The 27,425-nt window shown below is 49.6% G+C and overlaps 1 protein-coding gene across 1 annotated transcript in view; it reads left to right on the forward strand.

Annotated features, from left to right (window-relative positions):
• Positions 1-18,180, forward strand: part of LOC116269804 (kin of IRRE-like protein 3) — a 619,860-nt gene extending 601,680 nt beyond the window's left edge. Inside the window, exon 5 of the mRNA XM_031653883.1 lies at positions 17,308-18,180. Within this exon, the coding sequence (XP_031509743.1) occupies positions 17,308-17,327 (20 nt within the window). The 3' untranslated portion in view covers positions 17,328-18,180. The remainder of the gene's footprint in view (positions 1-17,307) is intronic.
• The last annotated feature ends 9,245 nt before the right edge of the window (positions 18,181-27,425 follow it).

Consider the following 27,425-nt stretch of genomic DNA (forward strand, 5'->3'; position numbering starts at 1 on the left):
TCAAAATCAACTCCAGATTTTTCAGCTCCAAGCTCTTTGCCTAGCCTTCTGTTCCCAGATGTCAGCAGCGCCTCATCTGTCTGGCTGGTGAGGGGCCAGGCTTCTCAAAGCAGGGCCTCAGGATCCAATCTGAACAGACCCGATTTTGTCTTAGGTCATGTCTAAAAGGCATTCGCTCCCCTTTCCTCTCCAGTGGCATGGCCTGACACCACCCTCTGGGCACAGAGCTGGGTTTGTGTGGGGGAGATGTTTTATTCAAGTCTGGAGATCAGCGGAAGGAGGGCAGAGGAAGTTTCCATGGTGCCCCAGCAGGGTCCCCTCCATGAAATTCCTGAGAGCCAGAAAGGGAGCCTGAGCCAGCATCTTGTCCATTAGCCTTTCAGGCAGCTCCACAAAAACCATTCATCCTGAACGAACTAAAACCCCAGGCAAGACAGTGCTTCCCAGCACTCTGCCTGTGGTCCTCCCTGACTCCCTGGGACACTCCCAGGTCCCCACCCCAGCTGGTCTTGTAGGGCTCCGCCTGGCTGAGTGTCCTGGGGTATAGCGCCCCACCTACTGCTCTGCAAGGAGGCCCCCAATGCAGCAGTCGACCCAGCCAGCTGGAAAGGGACCCCTGGTCTGGGGAAGGTAGATGGACAGAGCGGCTGTTCCCACAGATGGGGGAGAGGTGTTTCTGCCCCTTGGTCCAGCCACGTTCCCTACCAAGACCCCATCTGCTTTGCTGTGACATCTCAGCCCGGGAAAATGTCCCAGCCAGTTCCCCAAGGGGGGCTGCTTTCCCTGTGTTCCAGGAATGAGAGAGCTTCCTAATTTAGTCTGTATTTGCCTGAGATAGATTTTTAATTAAATAAAGTAAGAGCCTGATTAGAACCTGCGGAAGATGCGAGAGCAGAATCAGATGGTATTCCGGCAAAATTGCAAAGCAAACACTTTGGCTAGAACAGAGGGAGGCCCCCGGGGGTCTTCCATCAAAGTACCAAGTGAGGAGGGCAAATACGAGAGATTATATAGCCAACAGATGTGCATTGTTAAAATATGCATCTGCCGGCCGCGTGCTCAGATGAAGCCAGAGGGCCAGCTCGCAGAGCTGCCGGGCCCTAGGGAGGGCAGGGGACTCGGCCTGGCAGCCAAGCCTAGAGTCACAGACACATTAATTAGCGTTGTGTTTCCAGCTCTCAGATGCAATCAGGCAAGGAGCAACTTCGGATCTGAGCATTTGCTACCTCGGGAGGCAGAGGGAGGGAGCTAGGAAATGAGAAGAGAAAGACGGGGGAAGGCGTTGAGTTTGCAAAGCTGAGAGAGGCAAAGACTGGGGATTTTAGGTCAGGTCAATCAACGGTCAGGCTGCATGACCTCTGCGGCCCAGCCAGCTGCCAAGGACTCTGCCTTGACTCAGCTCGGGTCAAGACAGGCGTCTTTCCACCTGCAGAACATCTGGAGAATCACGGCGCCACGGAAACAGCATTAGACTTAGAGGCAGTGGTCTTGGTTCTACCAGTATCCAGCTGTGTGATGGTGGCCCTTGTTTCTCAACCTGGGTCTCAGTTTCCTCATCTGTAGAATGAGAGGTGGTGGTAAATAAGATGATCACTGAGAGCTATCTCGCTCCCAAAAGGCCATGACTTCCACTGTAAGGGGTCCAACAGGCTGTACCAACTATTTCAGGAAACTGGGCCAGCCCTCCCTGGAACCGAGACCGGCACGGTAACTAAGGCATAGAAGGAAACTGATTATGGTGGTTTAAACAGCATCCCACTTCAAGGCTGGGAGATGGGACCTCTCCAAGTCCTGTTCAGCCCTGGGATCCTGGCCCTGGCTGTGGACCTCAACCCTAGTCCTCCCTGCAAAGGACACCCCCCACCCCACCCCACTGCCCCTCTGTAGCCAGCTTCCACATAGACCTAGCCCTCTCCAAAGACTCAGCTTGGTTGGGCATCAGAGGACCCCGGTGCACCTGCGCAGAGAGAGCTGTGATGGGGTAGGAAGAGCCCTGGGCCAGGAAGTAGGATATGCTCTTGCTGCTCACTGACTGTGTGACCTTGGGCAAGGTCCTTAAGGCTGGAACTGGGCCTCTTTGGCTCAAGCCTCTATAACCAGCCCTTACCACAGAGCAGAATTTTTTGAATGAATGAATGAATGAATGAAGTTTCTGGTTCTTCCTCTGTAAGATAGAGGGTTAAAAATACCAAAGTCATAGAATTGCTGTAAGCATTAAACACTCTGTCTCTCTCTCTCTCAATCACTAACAGTGAAGTGTCATACACTTTTTTTGTTTGTTTCTTTGTCTTTTGAGATGGAATCTGGCTCTCTCACCCAGGCTGGAGTGCAGTGGCACATTCTCAGCTCACCGCAACCTCTGCCTCCTGGGTTCTCCTGCTCCAGCCTCCCGAGTAGCTGGGATTACAGGCATGTGTCACCACACCTGGCTAATTTTTGCATTTTTAGCCATGTTGCCCAGGCTGGTCTTGAACACCTGACCTCAAGTGATCCACCCGTCTTGGCCTCCCAAAGTTCTGGGATTATAGGCGTGAGCCACCACGCCTGTATTTTAAAGTTGTGCACACACACATATACACACAGACGGCTCCTTTTTCTACCTGCAGGAATCCCAGGGTTGAAAAATATGGAAATTGTCCCAGGGCCAGAGTTGTAAGGGTGGCATTACACTTGGGAAGCAAGGTGTTGGGACATCCCAGGCAGGCAGCAAATAGGTACCAAGGATTCGATCAACAAATGTTTACTGAGTACCTGTTATATGTCAAGCACTAGTCTAGACACGTGGGATTCATCAGGAAACGAAAGAGAAAACCATCCTTGCCTTGGTGGAGCTTGCATTCTGGCAGAGAGCAGGCGGTCGATAAGTGATGCACAGATTAAACCGTAAATTGCATTGCTGTGCCGGATGCGAGGTGGTAATAAATGCTATGGAAAGGAAAAAGTGGAGCACGATGGGGGGATCAGAAGTGGGAGGAGGGGGTGCTGGCATCAGATTAATTATTAAGAGAGCCATTTTTCCCAGTCTCCCTCCCCATTTCCCTCTTCTTCCTGGCGCGTTCTAATATTAACTCTGCTGTCTTGTGGCTCCCATTAGAAATAAAGCTTCCTAAATCAACATGAATTATTTAAGAGGGAGACTAAGTCAATTCAAATAAAGAGGGCATCTTTTTAAATGATGTCAAGCCCCAAAACTGGGAGAGGAAAACAGATAAGGTCCAATCTGTGATGTGTCCTTAGCTAGTTTGTTTTTCAAAACCGCAAGCTCCCTTGGCCACAGCTCTACCAGCGGAGCTGCAGGGCCTCCTCAGCCCACCGCACTGGCAGCCTCCCCCAGTCTCCCATCCATGAATCTTCTGGGGAGATGGGTCCAGAGAACAGCGGTAAATAACTCAGAGTCTGCCAGCAAGGGAAGGCAGAGCTGAAACAGACCCCGAGGGTGCTGGCTTCTAAACCATTCTTCCAGAAACTGGTTGCAAGAAACCCATCCATAGTCACCCTGACATAGAAAGGCAAATCAGTAGGAGACAGTCTGAGGGGTTCTTCAGGGGCGAGAAAGTGCCCCCACAGAACAAAACCCAAGTTCCCTGCCAGGCCGAACAAGGCCCCCCGAGGCCAGCCCCCAGCTGTGTCCCCAACCTCAGACCCACCACCAACCTGCTCCCGCACTAACAAGCTCCTGGCATCTCCCTCCACTCACCAAGCCTCTGGGCCCTCGTTCACACTGTGTTTCTTCCTGGAGTGCCCTTCCTACCTTTCTTCCCTTGGCTAACTTGTGTTCAGCTGTCAAGATTCACCTCAGACATCTCCTCCTCCAGGAAGCCTTCTCTGGAGCTTCTCTGGAGCCCACATGGCCTGCGTGTCCCCTTGTGGTCCTTTTCACTTCCTTACGCATCTTTTTTGTTGAGACAGGGTCTTGCTCTGTCATCCAGACCAAAGTGCGGTGGCACTATTACAGCTCACTGCAGCCTCAACCTCCCTGGCTCAAGCGATCCTCCCACCTCAGCCTCCCGAGTAGCTGAGACCACAGGCAGGCACCACCTCACCCAGCTAATTTTTATTTGTTTCGTTTTGTTTTGTTTTTGTAGGAACAGGGTTTCGCCATTTTGCTCAGGCCGGTCTTGAACTCCTGGGCTCAAGGGATCCACCCACCTCGGCCTCCTAAAGTGCTGAGATTACAGGCGTGAGCCATGACACCCAGCCTCCTTATGCACCTTGATCACAGGTCTCAACGTGCTATGCTGAGAGTAACTGTTTTCATGTCTGTTTCCCCCACTGGGTCTCTTGGGAGCATCTTTCATCCTTCATGCCTAGCACAGCCTAGAATCACGTACTGGGAGTTCAGTAAATGTTCCTCATGGCAATTGAAACAAGGCTTAGGGGAAATTTAGGGGGAGTTTACACTGAACCTCACCACAGAGAACACAGTCTGGCAGATAGTAAACCCCAAACATGGATGACAATTGTGTTGTGTTGTGTTGGAGAGGCAATGTGGCTTTGTGGCTAAGCACCCAGCCTCTGGAAGCCAGGGTGCCTGCACTTGAAGCCTAGCTGTATCACTTTGCCAGTGGTGTGACCTTGAGCAAGTTATTTAACCACTCTGTGCCTATTTCTTTCTGTGTAAAATGAAGGAAATAATCATAACTGCCTTCACAGGGTTATAGAGAGGATTTAATGAAATAATATATGTAAAGCACATCTCAGAATAGCGCCTGTTATGCAGCAAGGCATAGGAGCATTGGCTGCTAGTATTATAACTGTTTTCGTTATTGCTATTATTGCACAATGTTATGAGACACCAACAAGCAACCCTGCATCCCGGGGGATCAGATCCTGTATCCTAGAGAAGCTTTTCCATGCATCAAGCAAGGCAGGAAGATGCGATTCCTGCAGGCCCCTCCCGGCAGGCAGCACACCTGGGAAGAAAGGCAGAATTGATTTCCTTATCTGCTTATTAAGCGTGTTTTGCCTGGGCCCTGGCCTGGTCTTAGGTGCCGTATCTCATTTGTGCTGTGTGGCTGTTTCCTGCCACATTCATTACCCTGCAATAATCCCCAAATAGGGGTAACAAACAAGCCGGAGACGGAAGACAGGAGCAGAAAACATCCTCATCTCCTGAGGTTCCACACAGGAGCTGAGTCAGAGCTATTGGACCTCTCGCTCTCCCCACACACCCCACCCCTGCCACCAACTCGCTCCCAGCTCCCTTCCTGGCAGCCCAGACCACCTCCCATATCCCCTGGGCCAGAAGCAGATTCCTCTCCTCCTTCTCCCTTTGGCCACTGACACCCCTTAGCCTCCCATCTAACTCGGAGCTCACCTGCTGGGCGGGTGACAAAGTGAGCAGAGCTGGGGGCCATCAAGGGTATCTGAGGCTGACATATAGTCTCTCACCTCTAAGTTACATTATAGCTCCCTGAGGTCCACCCTGTGGGTTCAATGCCATAATGCCATGCTGAGTAGTTGCTGTTGGGGGCCAGATGAGATAGAAGGTCTCCCTGGAGGTCTTGCAGCTGTTGAGTTGAGGTGTGCAGGTTGCCCCAGCCCTGCCCTCCTGCTGCACTCCAAGGTCACCCCCCCACAGTCTGCCTGTCCCCATAATATGCATATTGCCATGGGCAAGCATGGCCTCTGTCTCTTTACCTACCCCATCTCCCATCCTCATCACAGCCTGGCTGGATGTCAAAACTCTCCCCAGCCTGGGGCCATCCCTCATGTTGGGAAATGAGGTGGGGGCAGGAGACTCAAACATTAAATGACTTCCAAGGCCTGGAGGAAGCAAGGATCCCTCAGGGATGGAGGTAAACTCAGCGCATCTTTTCCCTTCCCTGCCTGAGTGTGGAGAGGGGCAGGCAGGGGCCTCTCCAAGAAGAAGACCTGATGCAAGGAACACACAGCCCCACCCATCCCAGCCGGTGCCACCATGGGTGATTTCTGGAGGAGCCCAGAAGCTCGACACTGCCTATCCAAGTGCTCACTCGCCACTGAAATCTGGGGGTGGTGTCCCAAATGACCATCCCCAGGGCCAGCCCCCCACACCCCCCAGGATCTTTTTCTCCCAACACCAGGACAAGGGAAGGCAGGGAGGTTCTTAGGAGCCCACTCGGGGTCTACTGCTCATGGAAGGGGCTCAGCCTCCTGCTGTTGCCTGGCCCCAGTGTCCGCACCATCACCAAGAGACAGGCTCTTGAGGACAGCCCAGGGCAGTCCTGGAGTGTGTCACCACCATCCCCAGGGCATTGGAAATTCTCCAGAACCAAGCAGGACAAAGGGCCCTCACTGGGGAGCTGGGACACATTCCCCCCTGCCCCGGTCCTACCACCGTCCAGCTGTGAGACATGGGCTGATGATGCTTAATCTCTCAGGGCCCGCCCTCTCCCTGGTGGAGCCAGTAGCAGGAGAGATGAAGTATAAACCCACTTCGCAGGTTGACCGTGATTCTCTCTCATTTGCTTGCGGTTTGGGGGTGGGGCATGAGGTGCATCGTTCCCTGAGTGCCTCTTCCCTTCCTCCTGAGAGCAAGGATAATATACCCTTCCGCTGCTGGAACCAAGCGTGACCCTGGGAGATGCTGAGCAGGCTCAACAGCTCAGCAAAGAGTGAGCTCAGACTGTGAAGATTTGCAAACGTCAGGACCTCGATCCTCGGGTGTCTGCCATTCGACATGGAACCATCAGCTCCAGGGCTGCAAGTGACATCTAAGCCACCTTCCTGTAACATGCAGGGGCAGCTGCCTGGAGGAGGCCCTTACCCACTTACCCCTCATACGGCTGCTCCTCCGGCCTGGGGATCTCTTTCAACATCCCCCACAAGCCTGCAAAAGCACAGACAAGAGCCCACCTATGTCCTGGCGCCCTACCGGGGTCCTCAGTCAGGAAGCCCCACTGGCCACTGGTCATTGACAGGATTCCCTGTGTATGTGTCAATCATATGGATATACACATGGACAGCTTCACCTCAAGGACAAATGCACTGGCGCACGTGGACACTTACACACACGCCTCAGAGCCAAATCATCAGTGTTGTCCGCATAGAAAGACACAAGAACATTCGGCCAGGGGAATCAGTCACTGTTAGGAAATGGACACATTCTTGGAGGACTGAAGTACTGACTCTCGTCAGGCCCAGGAAAGAGGGGGGTAATGGAAGAACAGACTCACCGGCGTGAGGCCCTGTTTCTCTACTGATTCCGCCTCATCTCATGAAATGGAGGAGGAAGAGAGCCAGAGCCAACTGAGGGAGGGGCAGGCCAGCCAGTCCCACTGAGTGTTCACCCCCGTCCCGGCTCCAGCTCCCTGGGTATCCTGAGTGTCAGACCCAGGACGCTGTCTGAGGCCTGCCCTGAGGGAAGCCCAGGGGAGCTGCAGCTGCAAAGGGAGCCCCTGAGGGCTAAAAATAACCCACTTCTCCGCTCCGACCTCAGCCCGGGCCCAAAACAAGGGTTTCACGGCAAATTATGGATTTAAAACTGGCAATGAATCTCCATTACAGCATGAAATGAGAAAGGAAAATGCCACTAAATGGAAGCCTTCCCCCAGCAGCCAGCGGGGTGAGGGAGGAGGGTCATCCTTAGAGGGAGTTTAGAGACGAAGTCACACAACCCAAAGTAGACTCGCAGAGGCCAAGCCTGGGAGAAGGAGAGGTCCCGGAAGATGGGCAGGGGCCAGAGCCTAAGGGCGCCCCCACTGTTTCGGGGCAGGATAGGACACCACAGAAGCAGAGGAGCGATGCCCGTGAACCGGGAGCCGGGACTGACAGCTGTGGTCAGTGTTCTGCAGAGGAAAGAGGCGTTGCTGCCTTCGGAGTGGGAATGGCCACAGCTTTGTTATCTTGCTGCTGTGATGGGACCTGTGTTGTAGGTCCAGTGGAGAGAGGTGTTTGGGGACCCATGACCCACTGCCTCTCCAGGCAGCCTGGGGAGTCCACTCTTCGTGTAGCTCTTTTTTTTTTTTTTTTTTTTTTTTTTTGAGACAGAGTCTCCCTCTGTCGCCCAGCATGGAGAACGGGGGCGCGATCTCAGCTCACTGCAACCTCCACCTCCCGGGTTCAAGCAATTCTCCTGCCTCAGCCTACCGAGTAGCTGGGACTACAGGCGTGAGCCACTGCACCTGGCCTGTGTAGCTCTTGAAACCACTCTTCTCATCGTGGCATACCTGGTGACATCCCTGCAGACTCTAGAGATGGAGGCACAACCAACAACTCTCTGTTCTGCTCCAACATAAACACACACACACACACACACTCATATACACGCAGCACTGCAGATCTCCAGGGAGCCCAGCATTGGCCCTTGTGTGTTCCTCTCCTCCCAACTTCAGCCATTTACTTCCCTATGTGCACTAGCCCAGGAGGCACCAAGAGAACTGTCATGATTTAACTCAGGCCATGGGAGATGCAAGTAGATGAAGAGGAGAAACAGCAGAGAGAGAGTTGAGCAGTCAGTATCTCCAGCAGCACCAGACCCAATCCTTGGTCCAGGCAGCCTGTAATCAGTCAGCACCATGGCCAGTGCAAAGTCCCTGAAGTCTAACAGGGACGCAGCACCTATAAAAGACACAAGAGAGATACTGTGTACACAATTTTTTAAAATGAGGAGGTTCAGCTCACTAAAGAGAAGATGTAGGGGAATAGGGTCCCTCCCAAATATCTAAAGCAGCACATTAGATTTACTCTGGGGCTCCAGAAGATGGAAACAGAGCCAAGTTACCTGGGCACAGTGGCTCACACCTGTAATCCCAGCACTTTGAGAGGCTGAGGCGGGTGGATTGCCTGAACCCAAGAGGCAAAGGGTGCAGTGTCTGGTCAACAGTGAGACCCCTATCTCAAAAAAAAAAAGGAAGGAAGGAAGGAAGGGAGGAAGGGAGGAAGGGAGGAAGGGAGGGAGGGAGGGAAAGGAAAAACACCAGGGAGGACGTTTCTTATCTCAACAATTAAAACTAACAGAGTTCAGTTAAGTAGTAAGCTTCCTGTCTCTGGGAGTTGTCAAGCAGAAGTTGAGTTTTCTTGCATGCTTGTTTCTATAGGTAGGAAGTGGATTCATCTCCAGAGATGAGATGATGGCAGCAAGTCTGCCAGTTCTGGAGCTGAGTGAGGTCACGGGCTGGCCCAAGAGAGGGGGGAAGATTCAGAGAGAAGAGAGCCAGAACCATTTAAAGATGTTCCCTTCCTATCCAGCTGTCCCCAGAGCACAGTTTGTTGCAGGCTCTGCAAAGACAATTTCAGCCCCAGGTGAAATATTAGCCCAGATCCAAAGTTCTCAATTTGAGTGGTGTGTTTTCTTCTTTTTTTTTTTTTTTTTTTTTTTTGAGACGGAGTCTTACTCTGTCATCCAGTCCAGGCTGGAGTACAGTGGTATAATCTTGGCTCACTGCAACTTCTGCCTCCCGGGTTCAAGTGATTCTCCTGCGAAGCTCCTGGGATTACAGGCGTGCACTACCACGCCCAGCTAATATTTTGTATTTTTAGTAGACACAAGTTTTCACTGTGCTGGAGAAGCTGGTCTTGAACTCCTGACCTCAGATGATTCCCCCACCTTGGCCTCCCAAAGTGCTGGGATTACAGGTGTGAGCTACCACACCAGGCCCAGCTTGAGTGCTGAGATATGTTGGTCCCTCTGTGGTGGCAGGATGCCACAAGGCGGGAAAGTGACAGATAGTTGGAAGCTGTTGACTTTGATTCAAAACTTTACCATTCTGCAAACTGCCGGCAAAATCTGGGTCCATCATGGGAATGTCACATTTACGAACACACACAGAATGGCTGGGGGGAAAAAGAAAAAAAGAGGCTGGAGAACCCGATACGTTCTTTCTAATGTCACCCTCATGACCTACATACCAGCTACAATAATGTCTCAGAGTTTGGACAGAACGTGAAAAGGTCAGGTAGTAGGTGTTCAACACAGCTACCTTCCTGGAGGAACTCCACCTGAAGCCAACCTAGGAGGGTGGCAGAGACATGATTTAGTACGAAGGAGGGGTGAGGGCATTCCAGGCCTGAGAGTTCACCTGGGTGAAACAGCAAGGTGAAAATCAGTCCAGGCAGAACAGGGCTTGTGAGTGAGGGCCCCCAGCAGGAGCAGAAGGTATGTCCCATGAAACGATGAGAAACAGTGGCAGGATATCAGAGCAAAAAGCTGGGGGCTTCATCAGAGATGAGATGCCCATGCCTGGGAGACTGGTTTTCACTCACGAGAAGTTCTGATAGGTACTAGGAAAGACAGGGACTGGACACAGCTCCAAAGCCCCCATTCAGACATCCTGATGGTCCCAAACTCCAGGAGCTGCACCCCGCATGTGCCCCACTAGGCAGGGATGAGAAGATCTAAGTTCAGCCACACCTTCTATGCACAGAAAGGGCAGTAGGTAAGTTGCTTGAGTGCAGAGAAGAGAGAAGGGCGAGGGTGACGCTGGTGAGCTGCCACTCTATGGCAGGCACTGTGCTGGGGAACCCACTCGCGTGCCTTCATCTGCCCTCTGACCAACTCTGCCAGGCAGGTCTCGTGTCCCCTTTTAAGGACGGGGAAGCTGAGACACAGAGGCTCATTAACTTGCCCAAGGTCACACGCAAGAAAGGTAAAGAACCAGAATCTGAATGCAGGCGCTTCTGGCTCTGAAACCCTTGCCCTTTATGCTCAATTATGCCCCTCCTCTTTCCCAAACTCCACTCTCTCTGCTGCCTGACTCCCCCTAAAATCATGGACTATGATACAGGTTTCTTTCTAGCCCCTGGGAACTCCAGGAGCCCTGCTTGAAGCCTGCCACCAAACTAGGGCTCACAGAATTGGGGAGTCAGCTCGAAGAGCAAAGCCAAGGCTTCCAAAAACCCTTCCTGGCAGCCCCTCCTCCTCAGATGAACCTGGGGAGCCCCGAGACCCACAGCATTTATTTGCCTTTCCATTCAGCATCACCCTCTGGGCGGCCATCAGCCGCATCTTTCTCCATCACTCTGAGCCTCTAAATTGTTCTGTCCGTGTGAAGGAGGCTTTTGCAAGGGGGAGGTTCGCAGGCACCTGGAAGCCTCCATCTCACACAAATAAATAGCTGAGTCCCACGACCCCTAAAAACCGGTTTCCAAAAAAAGTGTCGCACTTTCACAAGTCGATCCAGGTGTTTATAAATGTTTATATAAAGGAAGAGGTTTTCATGTGAAAATATGTCAGAAACAATGTTAGCAGCTGAGAGATCACCCAGCAGCTTCAGTGGTGCAGGCAAGAAAGGGAGGAGAAGGCTGATGGCCACACAGCCACCCCCTAGGAAGGACTGTCTCTGCCCTAACCCCAATCCCACTGCCCCCTTCCCCTCTGTCACACACAGACAGACACACACGGAGTCACTAGGCTGCTGGAGAGAACTCGTTTTAAAGATGGGTCAACTGAGGTCAACAAGGAAAGGAAATAGCTAGAGGCTGCACGCAGCATGGGCAAGGGAGAGCGGGTCCTCTAACTCTTCCAGACAATGCCAAGCCCTAGCCAGGGTCCCCTGGGACTTCCCCGTCTCGTGTCCAGGTTCAGCCCAAAATGCCAACTTGGTCTGGGCAATAGTTCTGCTAAGAAACACGAGATGCCAGAAAGACCCTCAAAAACCTTTGATTAGATAATTTTAGAGATGAAGGAGCCCTTTAGTCAAGAATTTTCATTCATTTCATTTTTCAGCATCTATGTATGTACCTTCCACATGCCAGGTACTGTTCTAGACTCCGGGAATATGGGTTAGCAATGAAAACAGACTTAAAACTCCTACCTCTGTGAAACATATTGTAGCAGAGGGAGTCAGACGAAAACATAAAAAGAAAACTTCATAGTGTATTAGAAGGTGATCAATGCTATTCAAAAAAGTAGAGCACAGTATGAGGGGTTGGGTTTCCTAGGGAAAGGAGGTGTTGAGAGGTTGGAATAGACTTCACGGGGAAGTGGCCTTTTTCTTTCCCCTTATTTTTTAACAGCTTGATTTGGGTAAACGCTACATATCATTAAATTCATCCATTTTAAGTGTACAACTCAATTATTTTTAATAAATTTATAGAGTTGTGCAAATACCCCCACAATCCAGTATTAGAACACTTCCATCACCCTAAAATGATCCCTTGTCAATCCTCACTTCCACCCAGTCTCAGGCAACCAGTGCAGTGCCTCTCTCTTAGATTTGCCTTTTCTGGATATATGGTAAGAGTAGAATCATATCGTATGTGGCCTTGTGTGTCTAGCCCCTTTCTCTTGGAATAATGTGTTTGAGATTTTTCTGTGTTGCAGCATGTATCTGCAGTTCACTTCTTTTTATTGCTGAATAGTATTCCATTATATGGATATACCACATTCTGTTTATCCGTTCACTTAGTTGGCAGACAGTCAGATTGTTTCCAGTTTGGGGCTATTATAAAGAATGTTGCTGGCCAGGTTTGGTGGCTTACACCTGTAATCCCAGCACTTTGGGAGGCCAAGACGGGTGGATCACTTGAGGCCAGGAGTTCAGGACCAGTTTGGCCAACATGGCAAAATCCCATCTCTACTGAAAATACCAAAAACAAAAAAAAACCAAAAATGTTGCTATGAACATTCACAAACAAGTCTGTGTGTGGGTGTACGTTTTCACTTTTCGTGAGTAGATTCCTAGTAGTGGAATGGCTACATAATATGGAAAGTTTATGCTCAGCTTGTTAAGAAACTGCCATGCTGTTTTCCAAAGTGGCTGTATCCATTCCCACCAGCAATAAATGAGCATTCCAGTTTCTCTACATCCTTGCCAACACTGTTACAGGTTTGAAGCGGTGTTCCATTATGGTTTTAATTTGCATTCCCCTAATGAATGATGATATTGAGCATCTTTTGATGTGATAATTATCCATTTGTATATCTTCTTTGGTGAAATGTCTATTCAAATATATTGCCCATTTTTAAATTGAATCATATGTCTTACTACGTTATAGGAGTTCTTTATAGCTTGGATATAAGTCCTTGACCAGATATATGACTTGCAAATATTTTCTCTCAGTTTGTAGCTTGCCTTTTCCTTTACTTAATGGTGTCTTATGAAGCACAAAAACTTTTAATTTAATCAAGTTCAATTTGATAATTTTTTCCTTATAGATTGTATTTTTGATATTGTCTCTAAGAACTCTGCCTAATCAAAGGTCACAAAAATTTACTACTATATTTTCTCCTATAAGTTTTACAAGTTTAGTTCTTATATTTAATCTTGATTCATTTTAAGTTTTAGTGATTTGTGAAGACCCTAAATTCATTTTTGCATACAGATATCCAATTGTTCCAACATCATTTGTTTAAAAAGACTGTCCTTTCCCACAGTGAATTTTAAAATGGTTCCAGCTATTTTAGGTCCTTTGCATTTTTATAGGAATTTTAGGATTAGTCTGTCAACATCTGCAAAAAAAAAAAAAAAAATGGTTGCTGGAATTTTGATAGGAATTGCATGAAAGCTACAGATGAGTTTAGGATTAATTGCCACCTTAACAATATTGAGTATTCCCATTCATGAATATGGAATGCCTCTTTATTTTTTTAGGTCTTCAATTTTTCTCAACAGTGTTTTCTAGTTTTCAGTGTATATCTTGTACTTCCTTTGATAAATTTATCCCTAAGTATTTTATTCTGTTTGCGGCTACTGTGAATGAAATTTTCTTAACTTCATTTTCAGATTGTTCACTGCTAAGATTTTATATATATGGTATATCTATATACACACGCAATTAATTTTTGTGTATGACTCTCAGATCTTGCTAAACTCTTTTTTGGTTTTTCTTTTGTTTGTTTGTTTTGTTTTTTTTAAGAGATAGAGTTTCACTCTTATTGCCCAGGCTGAAGTGCAATGGCGCAATCTCAGCTCACTGCAATCTCTGCCTCCTGGGTTCAAGTGATTCTTCTGTCTCAGCCTCCTGAGTAGCTGGGATTACAGGCATCCACCACCATGCCTGGCTAATTTTTTGTATTTTTAGTAGAGATAGGGTTTCACCATGTTGGCCAGGCTGGTCTCAAACTTCTGGCCTCAAGTGATCTGCCCACCTTGGCCTCTCAAAGTGCTGTGATTACAAGCGTGAGCCACCGCACCTGGCTGATAAACTCATTTTTTAAACCTAATAGCTGTTTGTAAATTTAAGATTTTCTGCATACAGGAGCATTTTGTCTGTGAAGAAAGACAGTTTTAGTCTTTTTCAACCTAATACATTTTTGTCTTATTGCACTGGCTAGAACTTACAGTAAAATGCTGAATAGAAATGGTGAGAGCAGACATTCTGGGTTTGTTTCCAATCTTAGGGGAAAGCATCCAATCTTTCACTATAAAGTATAATGTTAGCAGAAAATGTTTCACTGGTGACCTATATCAGGTTGAGGAAGTTTTTGTCTGTTACTACTTTGTTGAGAGTTTTTACTACGAATGGTGTTGGGTTTTGTGAAATGTTTTTTCTACATCTACTGAGATGATAATGTAGTTTTATTTATTATTATATTAATATAGTGTATTACATTGATTGATTTTCAGATGTTAAGCCAACCTTGAATTCCTGGGATAAAAATCCCATTTGGTCATGGCATATAATCTTTTTTATATGTTGCTCGATTCAGTTTGCTAACATCTTAAAGGGTTTTCGTCTAAATTCATGATAGACAATGATCTATAGTTCTCTTTTCTTATAATGTCTATCTGACTTTAGTATCAGGTAACACTGGTTTTGTAGGATCAGTAGGGAAGTGTTTATTCCTCCTCTATTTTCTAGAAGATTTCATAAAGGATTGATATTATTTGATAGAATTCACCTATCAAATAATGGGCCTAGGGTTTTCTTTATGGGAAGATTTTTATTAGTTCAATCTCTTTACTTGATATAGGTCAATTCATATTTTTCCTCTAGAAGCTGACTTCATGTAAACAAAGACTTATAGAAGTAAAGAAGTCAGCCATGGATCTTAGAGCCAAATTTCTATTTAAAGAGAAAATCACTCATGGAAGGGTTCTAAATAGAGGAGTGATGGGATCTGACTGATATTTTAAAAGACTCACCCTGGCTGCTAGGTTGAGAAGAGACTGTAAGAGGACAAGGGAAGACAAGAGCCTCTGTTAAGAGGCTCTTGCAGTAATACAGAGAAGAGATGGAGAGACTAGAGGCTGAGAATAGTAGCAGCAGAGGGAGAGGGAGGGAGAGAGAGAAAGGGAGAGGGAGAGGGAGATCCTCTCTCTTCCTCTTTTAAGGGCACTAATTCCATCAGGAGGGTTCCACCCTGATGAGCTTAATTACCTCCCACATCATCACAATGGAGGTTAGAGTTGCAACATATTAACTGCAGCCGGGGGCCATCACAAACATTCAGTCCATAGCAACCCACCTCTTTGCTTTTAGGCAACTATGGCTCAGAAGGGCTGGGTTCTTTCCCCATGGCCACCCAGCTAACTAGTTGTAAAGCTAGGGCTACCCAAACGTTTTTTACACTAAACGGGGGACTTGCCTTGTGCTGTATAATCAGAACCCCTTCCCCTCAACAAATGAAACCCATTCACCTCGGCCTGGATCCCCTAGGGGCGTCTAGGGGAGAGAGCAGATGTTTAGAGATGGTCCCTCCTCTGCTCCTAGGCCAGGGTACGTACCAGAGTGCCCACATCCACCTTAACAGCCGCCTGCCCCCACTCCGTTGCTGCCTTTGGTCCACCCAGGATCCACAGGCTCTGATACCCCCACCAGGAAGGTCTGAGAGAGAACCTTTCTGCCAGCAACACTCCCTTTTCACACCAAACCATAGAAAAACAGCAGCTTATCCAAAAGAATGAGAGCCCTTGGTTTCTATCTGTGTGGCAATCTTATCTAAACAGGTTCAGGTGGCAAGAATGAGGGAGAAAAATAATTAAGGGGAGGCAGGTGAAATGCTGACATTATTATTACTTAAGCACTGCAAAGCTTTTAGTTCATGTTTTTATATTGGTGACACCCAATGAGGGAGAAATCAGCTTGGCCGATTATCTGAGCCGCACACCAGCTCACCCCACCTCCTTGCCACCTATAAATCTTATTAAATGGATTCCATCAGCAAGACAGAAAAATAATTAAGGCCAAGGTAGATGAAATGTTGATGTTATTACTGTAATGCAACAGCCTGCTTAGTTTCTACACCAATGAAATGCAACTGAAGGAAATCAGTTTTAAAGATCACCTTTCAGAGATGCAAACCGGAGAGCCAGAAGCTGGGCTTAGAAAGAAGCAAAAGGCGTCAAACTAGGAAACACTTGCAAGTCTGTGCCAGTCTCTTAGGGGCTTTTAAGCCCACAATTTACCTTTTGACTGCATTCTATTTTCTTGCAAATCCTTTATTTCCCACTTATTTATTGACTAGAGACACAGCACCAAAAGAGAAAAAGGAAGAGTGATGCTCCAGCTGCTGGTCTTAAAAATCTATAGCAGAAAATGGTTCTCCGGAGGGAGGTTTTTAGCACTCACTGTGAACCAGGGCTTAATTGAATTGCTTTCCCTCTGAGGTGTGCCCGCGCAGAAGGGACAGCTTCTTCTGACTGTGTCTGGGCTGGAGGAGCTGCCCTGTCTCCTCTTGCCAGGAGGAGTGGAGGAGGGGCTGTGGGCAGCACAGCCAGGACAGGTCCCAGGAGCTCTCAAACTGCTTCCCAAGCTGGTGTGCTGGTCCAGTGCAGTGGGTGGATGCATCCCCTGTGCGAGGCAGCATGAGGTCTGCCCAAGGTGAGACCCTTTTCAAGTGGGCAGAGAACTTTTGAATGGCTGAACCTGGATTCATACGCAGCAGCTGACAATTAGCAGGCCAGGGCAGGCACGTGGATGGATCCGGTTAGCTTCCGGAGCAGCTGTAGAGTGTTTTACATTCATTATCCACATTTAAGATTCTGGGGGTTTTTATGTAAAAAAATTCTGATTTCTGGCTTCTCTTACAAAGACATGGTCAGCTTATGCCTGTTTGCCTGTTTGCCAACAATTATGTAATGGCTGCTCCCTTGGGCGGGGTGTGGCCCACCATTCCCCTCTCACCAGTGCTTACCTTGGCACCTGGGTGTACCTGTCTCTGGCATTGACGTTTTCCACCCCTCACCTGGCCCACCCCAGACACAGACCTGCCTTCAGGGAGCTCACAATGCAGATGGGGGTTGAACTAGGAACAGAAGCAGGAAAAGGAGGCAAAGGCAGGCAGAGACAAGCAGTGCCCATGGCCAGGCAAGTTGGCAAGTGTAGGCTTTAAGGAGAGTTTGAGTGTGGAAAGCATGAGTGCAATTTGGACAAATTAATTGATTTGTCATAGATGAGTGGCCAGTGTGTTCCTTCCCTGCTAATAGCTGTCCTATTTTAAAGAGCCCAGAACTCGGAGTTGAACAGCCTGGGTTCAAATCCTAGCTCTGTCTCGCACCACCTGGGATGAAAATGCTCCCTACAATGCGTGGCACATCAACAGGACCGGGGATGGGCTGCGGAAGAATCTGCTCAACCTGCACTCTGCCTTCCTCTCCTGGGCACCCACGCTCCCCAGAAGAGCCTCCTCAGCCTCTAAGACTGTACCCCAGGCCCTAAGCTGGCTCCTCTCCCTCTGCAGCCCTGTCTTCCTCTCTTGAAGATGTGAACATGGAGGAAATGAATAGGCTTTAGAACTACAACTGAGGCATTCAGGCTGGGACCAGAGCCAAGCTGACTCCTGGGTTTGCCTGGGTTCACCCAACTGAGCTTCCTGCCTGCAGCCTCAGCCAGTCGTCCCCGAGTACTCCTGGACTCCTCAGACCTGCAGAGAAAAGTGTGGGATGGCCCAGCTGTCCACCAGTAGTGTCCGTGTGCCGGAGATACCCCGCCTGCCACAAGGCTCACAACAAGGAAATGAAACCCAGAGGAGGAGGCTGGGAGAGGCAGAGCCAGGAAAGCCACGAGGAGGTATCTCGGCAGCGGGTGGAGGGCGTCAGAAGAGGAAAGGCTAACATTTTGGGATCCGCGTGCAGATGCAAACAGGTGTACAAATGCAACAGACCTGCAGCAGCCATTGGAGAGGCTGTGAATGAAGTAAATTACACTCGAACTCCTCACATGATCAGGGAGTGGCGTCTCCCCACTTAGCCTCCCATTCTGGTGAACAGAGAGTTTTGAGTATGCTGATCTGATATCAGCACTGAAATAAATAAGAATGCAGTGAAAATTATCCTGTTTTTCTTTTTTTTTTTTTTCCTTTGAGATGGAGTCTCACTCTGTTGCCCAGGCTGGAGTGCAGTGGCGCAATCTCAGCTCACTGCAACCTCTGCCTCCCGGGTTCAGGCAATTCTCTTGCCTCAGCTTCCCAAGTAGCTGGGATTACAGGTGCCCGCCAACACGCCCACCTAATTTTTGTACTTTTTGTAGAGTCAGGGTTTCACCATGTTGATCAGGCTGGTCTTGAACTCCTTATCTCAAGCGATCCGCTCGCCTCAGCCTCCCCAAGTGCTGGGATTACAGGCATGAGCAACTGCACCCGGCCATATCCTGGTTTTCAACTAAATTAATGTGAGTCGCTTGTGGCCAGGCTCACCTGACACCAAGCAGGCTCTGAGTCTAGACTCTCCAGGCTGCCCTACATAGAGGTGTCTCCAAGGACTCTCAGCTGAGATGCACCAAGCCGCTAGCCACAGCGGCTATTTAAATTTAAATTAATTCAAATTAAATAAGACTAAAAATACAGCTCCTCAGTCACGCTAGCCTCACATCAGGTGGCTTTGCGGAGGCTGAGATTCCTGGATCTTCTGGCCAAATTCCACCTAATCATACTCCAACGACCCAACAACATGTAGTAATAAAGACAGGTTCAAGAGTCTGGACTTGGGGAACTAGAGGTCGGCTTCCCGGAAGCATTTACATTGAAATCACAGTGCAGTCAGTGGGCAGAAGCCTCCCATTAATACATTCACTTGTTTATCCTTCAAATCTTTATTAAACGCTTACGATGTGCAAAAGCATTGTATCAGACCCAATGGGAAGATGCAGAAATAGCAAAATGCCCTCTGCCCTCAAGGAGTTTACAACCAAAGGAGGGAGAAGACACAGACACAACTCACTACCATCCGAGGCGGGATAAAACAAACCCTCGCCTATATAAGCACAATACTGAGAAAGTGTTCATTTCAACTCAGAAAATCTGGGATGACCTCACAAGACTTCAGTAACTCCCGAACTCTCCCTTGGTAGAATGGGCAGGGTTTTAGCAGCTGGAAAATGAAAACATAATCATAGTCACAAAATCAAAGGCACAGAAAGACAGAAGCCCCCACTCCCTAACAGGAGTCTGGGGTGTTTGACGTGCAATGCTTGAGCAAGTGTAGTCAGATGTTGGCCCAGTCAAGAGGATGGGGCTCAGTGGAAAGGGCTTTGAGCCACGCTAGAGCATTTGAATTTGGCTGTGGGCAGTGTGGAGCCGTCCTAGGTGTTTAAGAGAGCTCATCGCCTGATCCGAGGTTCCCAGGAACAGAACCATGCAGAGCATGGGGCATGAATCTGAAGGCAGGGACGTGTTGGGTAGTTAGGTCCTGTTAACAGAAAGTTAAGTAGGGCAACCGGGAGTTTGCAGACATTTACTAGAGATGAAAAAGAACGGGAAAGTCCCGGGGCAGGAGGCGCTAAAGTGGGGCGGAGAGTCACCCGATTGATTTTTGTTAGCCAGGGGACTCCTAGGTAAAGCCTTTAATCCCTTTCAATTCAATGATGAATCCAGCTGAAATATCCCATGCTGCCTGAGCAACGCACAGCTTTTTTTCTTTTTTTTTTTTTTTTTTGGAAATGGAGCCTTGCTCTGTTGCCCAGGCTGGGGTGCAGTGGCACAATCTCTGCTCACTGCAACCTCTGTCTCCCAGGTTCAGGTGATTCTCATGCGTCTACCTCCCGAGTAGCTGGGATTACAGAAGTGTGCCACCACACCTGGCTAATTTTTGTACTAAATGCTGGCCATGTTGCCCAAGCTGGTCTCAAACTCATGACCTCAGGTGATCCACCCACCTCAGCCTCCCAAAGTGCTGGGACTACAAGCGGAGCCACCGCACCTGGCCCACACAGCTTCTTAAATGATCCAGAAATTTCCATGCTTGGGGTCCTGAGCCTGTGAAGAACCTGCATTTACTGAGGGCCCATGAAGGTGGCCCTGTGGGAGGGGGATTCAACCTTAGATGAGTGCTCCTCCTAAGGAAGCAGGATACCGGGAAGGTGCTCCTCCCAGGAAGCAGGATACTGGGACGCCAGTCGGCAGTGTCCCCATGGACTCACCATTCCTCTCATCACTGAGTCTCCTCTGCTTGTCGTCACAGGGTGCCAGGCGGTCACAGGCCCCTTCCGCTCTGACTGTGACACTTGGCATGCCCTGGAGACCATTAGCACCTCTCTGGGAATATTTAACTGAAAACAATTTCTAGTCAGGATCTGTTATAATTACTAATTAGATCTGATTATAATTATCTCTCGCTGCCATCCCTTACCTGACACACAGGATAGTGTGATGCCTTGCGACAATTAGCAGCGGGTCTTTCTTGATACACTGGCTGATTAGGAACACAATTGCAGGGTTGCGGGGAAGAGCCTGGCTTATTAAAGAGAGGCTGCTGTTTACTGAGGAATGTTGTGAGCAAATTAGATTAAAATTAATGAAGGGGAAACTTGGAGTGAGAAAATGGGCATTTTTTTTTTCTTTTTGTCTTAGCTATCGATGACATCATTTTGGGGGAAGAAGGTAAATCCTCTTTTGTGCTACCCCTCTCTTCCCCTCCTCAGGTTTTAGGGGTTTGATAGCCATCCCACCTCTGCCCCCTTTCTGTCAATCAGCTTGGTCCAGACCAGTGTGATACAGTAGACCTAATAAGCAGGCTTTCTAGCTGTGTGATTTGGGGCAAGTCATTTACTCTTTCTGAGCCTCTGCTTCCTTGTCCATAAAATGGAGAAGACACTTTTTACTGAGCCAGATGCCTGACTCATTTATCTGCAGGGCCTCTAGGAAGGTTAGGAAGCGACTGTGTGTGTTCCGCAGAGGCCCACAGACTCTCTGGGGATCAGAGACAATGGCTTAATCATCTTGGAATCTCCAGGCTCAGGCTCAAGCTTGGCACAGAGAAAGTGCTTGGCAACTGAAGGAGGAACTGCACTACACCCCCAGCCAGGGCCGGTAGAGGGGCCCCTCCCTCCCCAAGAGAGCACCTGGAAGTGGGGCTAAACGTCAGTCAGCATGCTTCCACGTGCACTGGCACGGCTTCCTCATCTGTGAGAAAAGTCAGTGACTTCTCAGTTCAAGCAGCTTACCGGAAGTGGGAAGGCTGAGAGCACGCTGGGCAACCAGAGGAGAGTTTGCTCACTTCTCTGAGCTTGAGCATCTTCATCCAGAGAGAGTTCCCTGTGATAACAGATCCCAACTACAACCTGAGCTGAAGAGCAGAGGTGAGCTCTAGCAGCTCTGGGAAGAGTGCATTGTGGCCCTTATGTGGCCCCGGGGTCACTGCGGGCTGGTGCACTGGGAGACCAGAGTTATTTGTTGGAAATGCTCGAATCACCAGAAAGGGCTCCCTTTGACTTGTAGTACGCCGGTGACTGGGAACAGAGATGCCAGGCACACAGAAAATGAGCCCCCTTGGTGATGTGTTGGGGAAAAGGGAGTCAGTCTCTCTCTCTCTCTCTCTCTCACTCTCTCTCTCGCTGTCTCTCTCTTGCTCTCTCTCTCTCACACACACCCTCTCACGCTCTCACACACACACTCACACTCTGTCACACACATTCTTTCACACACTCTCTCACACTCTCTGTTACACATGCACACCCTCACAGTCTCTCTCTCGTGCACACACACACACACACACACACACGCACAGCCAAGCAGGCTTTAAGCCCAGGCACATGTAGAGCCACATATGCCCACTGTGTCACATGTGGTCCTGTATGCAGCCGCTCTGGGTGTGCACTAGGCCCCACTCCCTGACAGGATTCCCAGGCTGGGATGCATTTCCTTGGCCATTTCCCTACAGCAAGGGTGGGCCTCCTCCTCCATTGCTCAGTTCCGCCCACTCTCATTGGCCTCCGAGAAGCAATTCCGGGCTATTGAGGCACTGGAGAACTGGTCCCAGCTTCCAGAGGCCCCAGAAAGAAGTCTCCTAGATTTGTGACCTGTGTCTCAGTGCCCTGGCTGAGCCCGGCTTCCCCAGCCTGACTCCCTGCCTACAGCTGCAGGCCTTGAGTTCACACACAGGCCCTCCAACTTTTCTGAGGGCTTCTGTTTGGGTTTTGGCAGATACAAGAAGCCAAAAGTAGCCCTCAGTCTCTTGACACCTATGCCAGACTTAGCCTCCTTCTCCAGGAATGCCCTTCCACCCCACCTCCCAAGACCCTGTGGATGTGGTCTTCCTTCCCTTTGCCTCCATCACATCCACCCCTCCCTCCAAACTTGGCTGACACCTTGGTTCTCATGTATGAAGGGAGTGAGAAGAAACAGCAGCCATGGGGTGGAAGGGAAGGCACTGAACTTACCATCGGAATTCCTAGGCCCTAAGACTGACCCTTTCATTTTTCAGCTGTGTACCCGTGTCCAAACCACTGAGCCTCTCTGACCCTCAGTTTCCTCCTCTATAAAGCTAGGACTAGGAATGCCTGCCTTACCGGTGTTCAGGGTTATGGTAAAGAGAAAGATGAACGTGTATAGAAAGCATTTTGTAAATAGCACAGTGCCTCTCAATGTTCCGAGCACAAAGTACCTTTGAAAGTTGACTGGCTAGTTCTGCAAAATCTGTCTGGTTTCGATTTCTGCATAACAAGTCACCTCCAAGCTCAGTGGCTTAAAACTGCAGGAATCATTTCTTAGCTCTCACAGTTTCTGCAGGTCAAGAAGCTGAGCCCGGCTTAGCTGGATGGTTCTGTATCTCTGCAATCAGACATGGGACGGGCTGGGGTCACATGTCTGGTGCCTGGGCTGGGCAGATGCAAACAGCTGGGGGCTGGAGTGCTGGGGTAGTAGCAGTGAAAATATTGAGAAAGGATGAGATCTGTGCATGTTTCAAAGGTGGAGCCCACAGCAATTAGGATATGAGAGAAAGGGCAAGTCAAGGACAACCCCAAGGTGTTTGGCCTGAGCTCCTGGTAGCATGCAGTTGCCATTTGCTGAGTGTCAGGACCAGAGCCCTGGTGTCCTGTGCCTCAGGCTGGTGCACAGCACTGCCTTTTACAAGGAGAGCAGTGAGAAGGGCAGGGAGCGCCCACATGGGCTCCGAGAGGGCAGGTGAATCTCTGAGTGCCCCTCCTCCTCCACGGTCCTGACTGTGGCCATAAGTTACTGCTTATACCTGGTGTCACAACAGGGAGGACACAACAGGGTCACTTCCTTCCTGAGGCATCTGTTGCCAGGGAGGCGCTAGACCCAGAGGAGGAAGGCCAGGTATAAACAACAACTCAGGCCCTTATTCCGAACATGTCCACACACACAACAGCCACAACCAGAAACCCGGCCAGCAAGGATGAGCAGAAAAGACGAACACAGACAGTTGAGGGAGGCTTTGGGGAGAAAGCAGAACCACCCTGGGGTCAGGCAGGGAGGTCAGAGGGCCCTGGAGTTAGGGCACAGAAAGGGGGGTTCATGTAGAGCATCTCTGGGGCTCAGAGGGCAAGAGAGGCTGGGGCTGGGGGACCGAGGGCCCGGAAGTCAACCTGATGGGTCACACTGCACTCTGCAAACAAGGGAAAGCCACTGGGAGTTCCTGAAAGGCAAGAAGAGCCAGTTTACGGGCCCTGCCCTAAGCATCCTCCTCCATCTGCCTCCACTTGCTCTCCTCCCTTCCTGCAGTCCCTCCGCACCCACAGCTCAGCGCAGGGTCCGAGCAACAGGCCCTGGGACTTGCCTGGAGGTCAGGGCCTATGAGGCCAGCTAAGTGCTCAGTGCCCACTGGAATTGGCCAGTGCACAGCCTAGCCACCCTGGTTGAACCTCTCACTCCTCTCCAGACACCAACTTAGAGCCTGCAGGAGCGTCTGCTCACCTGGCTTCTCCCCGTCCCGCGCCACCCGCATCCCTCAGGCCTGGGGCCTTGTGGCTTGTGGCCTGATTAAGGTGAGTGTCATCCCACAGGGGTCTTGATGGATGAGCTCGGTAGTGGCTGCCCGTCTCTGTCTGTGGTGCCTCAGGAGCCCATCCATCTTTCCTTGGCAGCCTGTGCCTGCCCCAGCGCTCACCTCCCCAAAACAGTTCCAGGCCTGAACACGCCCGAGGTGGATCCTGGGGCCCGAGAGGGGGTTCTTCTCCATTTTGTCCCCACCAAGGACAGGAAAGAGAAGTAGCTTCCCTCCCTGGGAACAGAGTAAAACTAAGTTCAGAGTGAGGCATCATTCTCAGGCACAAAATGTAAAGGGTACCAAAAAAATCAATAATCCAGACAAACAACATTTTAAAGCAGTATTTTTTAAAATGCAAATGAATATGAAAAAATCCATGATAAACAAAATACCAAAATATTAGACAAAGATAGGATCAGCAACAGCGCCGAGCCAAGCCGCAACAGACCCTGCAGCAAGAGGAAAAACGTGCGCCCCATTTATATTTTATATTTTTATCGTATTCTTTAAGTGGTAAATTTTTTCCAGAACATTGAAGTAGTTGGAAAAATATTGAAACATTTAAAAGCCGGTGTATTAAAACCCACAACATTATGTTACTCTTAAATGTTTTATTTACAGCAAAAACAGAATGTATTTCATTTTACTTTCCTGGCTTTAATGGCAGCTAACTCACCAGTAATCCACTTCTTTGCTTATCTCATTTTCAATTGAGAGAATTAGCATTTTGACCATTTCTCTTGACCAAGTGACCATCTTAAATAATTCTTAATTAACTGCAGCTCCCTGATCATGCCTTTACTTAAAATTATGATATTTTGCTCATCATGGATATTTTTACATTCGTTCTGATTTTTTAAATTTGCATTAAGATATTATTTATTTCCATTACCGGGGTTTTGAGTACACCCTTAAAGTTTGTGCCCGAGACAAGAGCCTCACTCACCTCCCCCTAATCCTAGCCTTGAGTCAGAGAGGGGGTGCTGGATGGCCTGCGCCCAGCCTGAACCAGGAAAGGATGGTTCTGGGACACAGAACCACTCTTGAAGGAAGGGAGAAGTAGGAATAAACCAGCTCTGGGCCAGCAACTGCCCTGTCACCATGCGTTTGTCCAGGTGGGGCCAGCTGGGGACTGAGTAGAAGATGCAGGCTACTGTGGGTGAGGGGGAGGGGGTAGGGAAACCTCTCTGGACTTGAAGTTCAGGTTCAGCTCCAATTCTCATTGCATGATGCCTGACAGGCATTGGACTCAGTGGTCCCCCCCGAGCCCTTTCCTCCTGAGTCCAGGAGGGCTGCTGCCTGGCCTGAGAGGCCATGAGATAGAGGCAGGCTGCTACCCTGCCTACCTCACTGCCTGCCTCACTGCCTACCTCACTGCCTACCTCACTGCCTACCTCACTGCCTACCTCACTGTCTTTGTGAGGCTCCAGGTCAATCCCTGCAGGGAAATTGCTCTGCAACAAGCAGTGCCAATTCCTGCCCCTGTCGGTTAGCTGCAGCACCAAGGCTGCTCTACGGCCTCTTGGGTCACTCAGCCCAGGGCCAGGAAGTTCTACTGCGTGTCTAACTTAATTCCTCCACCCTCATCCCCTGGTCTGTCTTTTCTGGAGGCCAGCCTTGCCATCTGCCTGGAGGTCTCTATCTAGTCCTGCCCCCTCCCTCTCCAGAGCGTCCGAGAGGAGGAAAGAGCAGGGTCTTGGGGCAGGTAAGAAGCCAGTCCTCCCTGCATAGCCCAGCTCAGAGCCCCCTGAACATCTTGATATTTCACCATTAACAGCCACTGAGGCATGAACTGCTTGGAAGAAAAGGCCCTTTCAGAGTCCATTTATCAAAGTTTGATAGGAAGTCATAAAAATGGCCTGGTGGCTGTTCCCCTCCAACAGCCGAGCCAGAGCTTGCTGTCTGGCAGTGGCAATTAGCAACCTCATCCCCTGGTCCTCCTCCTTCCCACTCCAGCCCATGCTTCCCTAGCCCCTCGGCCCCTACAAATAGAAACACCTCTCAGAGAACTGGACAAAGGCTAATTGGGAGCGTGGAAGTAACTTCAGCAAAACTAATGAGGAAGTACTTGAGTGGACAGGGGCTGAGAGGGGCTTTGCAGAGCCACCAAGTCCATCCCCCTGCCTTAGAGTCATGTCACCTTGTCACATCCACCTCATCCCTGATGGGGGGTAGGGGAACAGGCTTGAGAAAAAGAGGCCTGCCTTCTCTTCCCCAGCTGTGCCTCCAACAACAGTTCTTCCAGATGTCTAACCTCACTCCCTCACGCTGCAGCCTGAGCCCATCTTCCCCTTTCAGTGGAGAGGAAACTATCTAGAGATCATCCTCTCAGTTCCTTGGTGGCCCTCTGCAACTTATCCTTTTGTCCATTTTATAAGCCCGGAGGAAACTGAGGTAAGCAAGGATGAGGCCCTTTGGCTCACTGAAGGGAAGTGAGAAAATAAAAGTCCGGATTCTGAAATCACTCTATCAGTCCTCCAAATCTGCCAGGCACGGTGGCTCACACCTGTAATCCTAGCACTTTGAGAGGATGATGCGGGAGGATCACCTAAGGTCAGAAGTTCGAGACCAGCCTGGTCAACATGGTGAAACCCCATCTCTACTAAGAATACAAAAATTAGCGAGGCATGGTGGTGCGCGCCTATAATCCCAGCTACTCAGGCAGCTGAGGCAGGAGAATCACTTGAACCTGGGAGGTAGAGGTTGCAGTGAGCCGAGATTATGCCACTGCACTCCAGCGTGGGCGACAGAGCAAGACTCCGTATTAAAAAAAAAAAAAAAAAAAATCCAAATCTGTGCTGTGGGAAACCCAAAGAAATGGTAACCTTGGCTGCTTTGGGCAGGTTGCTCAATTTCTCTGCACCATGCTGGAACTCCTGGGTCTTCTCTCTGGGGACAGACATGGGCAGGTGTTCCTAATATGGCCTCCTTACCTGCCACAGACTTCGACTCAGGGACAGACAACACTGGAGTCCTACAGTCTGGCCCAGAGGGGAGCAGAGAACCAGGACGCAGGCTTTAGCCAGAGTCACATGGCCTTGAATTGGTTCTCAGCCAGTCGTGCAGGAAGAGTGGGTGCCTTCTTTCCGCCTGAGAGCAAGTGTCCCCACCCGTCACACAACAAAGCCCCCACCCAGAACCAGCACGCGCCCGCCCTCCTGGGCTCACATTACATTCGGACACCTGAGCGGAGTTCCCGGCTCACAGGCTTCTGGCCTTCACTCAGCCTTCCTGAGCCTCAGTTTCACTGCCGTGCCCACTTTCAGATGCAGAAGCTGACACTCAGGGAGGTGCAGCTTGCCCGAGTCCGCACAGCTAGAAAGTGGTGGCCTGGAGACTCAGGGCTTGTCTTTGGGATTCCGGTTTCAGGATTATCTGAAGCCCTCCCTTCTTTTC

The sequence above is a fragment of the Papio anubis genome, chromosome 12 (genome assembly GCF_008728515.1).
Source record: "Papio anubis isolate 15944 chromosome 12, Panubis1.0, whole genome shotgun sequence".
Lineage (NCBI taxonomy): Eukaryota > Metazoa > Chordata > Mammalia > Primates > Cercopithecidae > Papio > Papio anubis.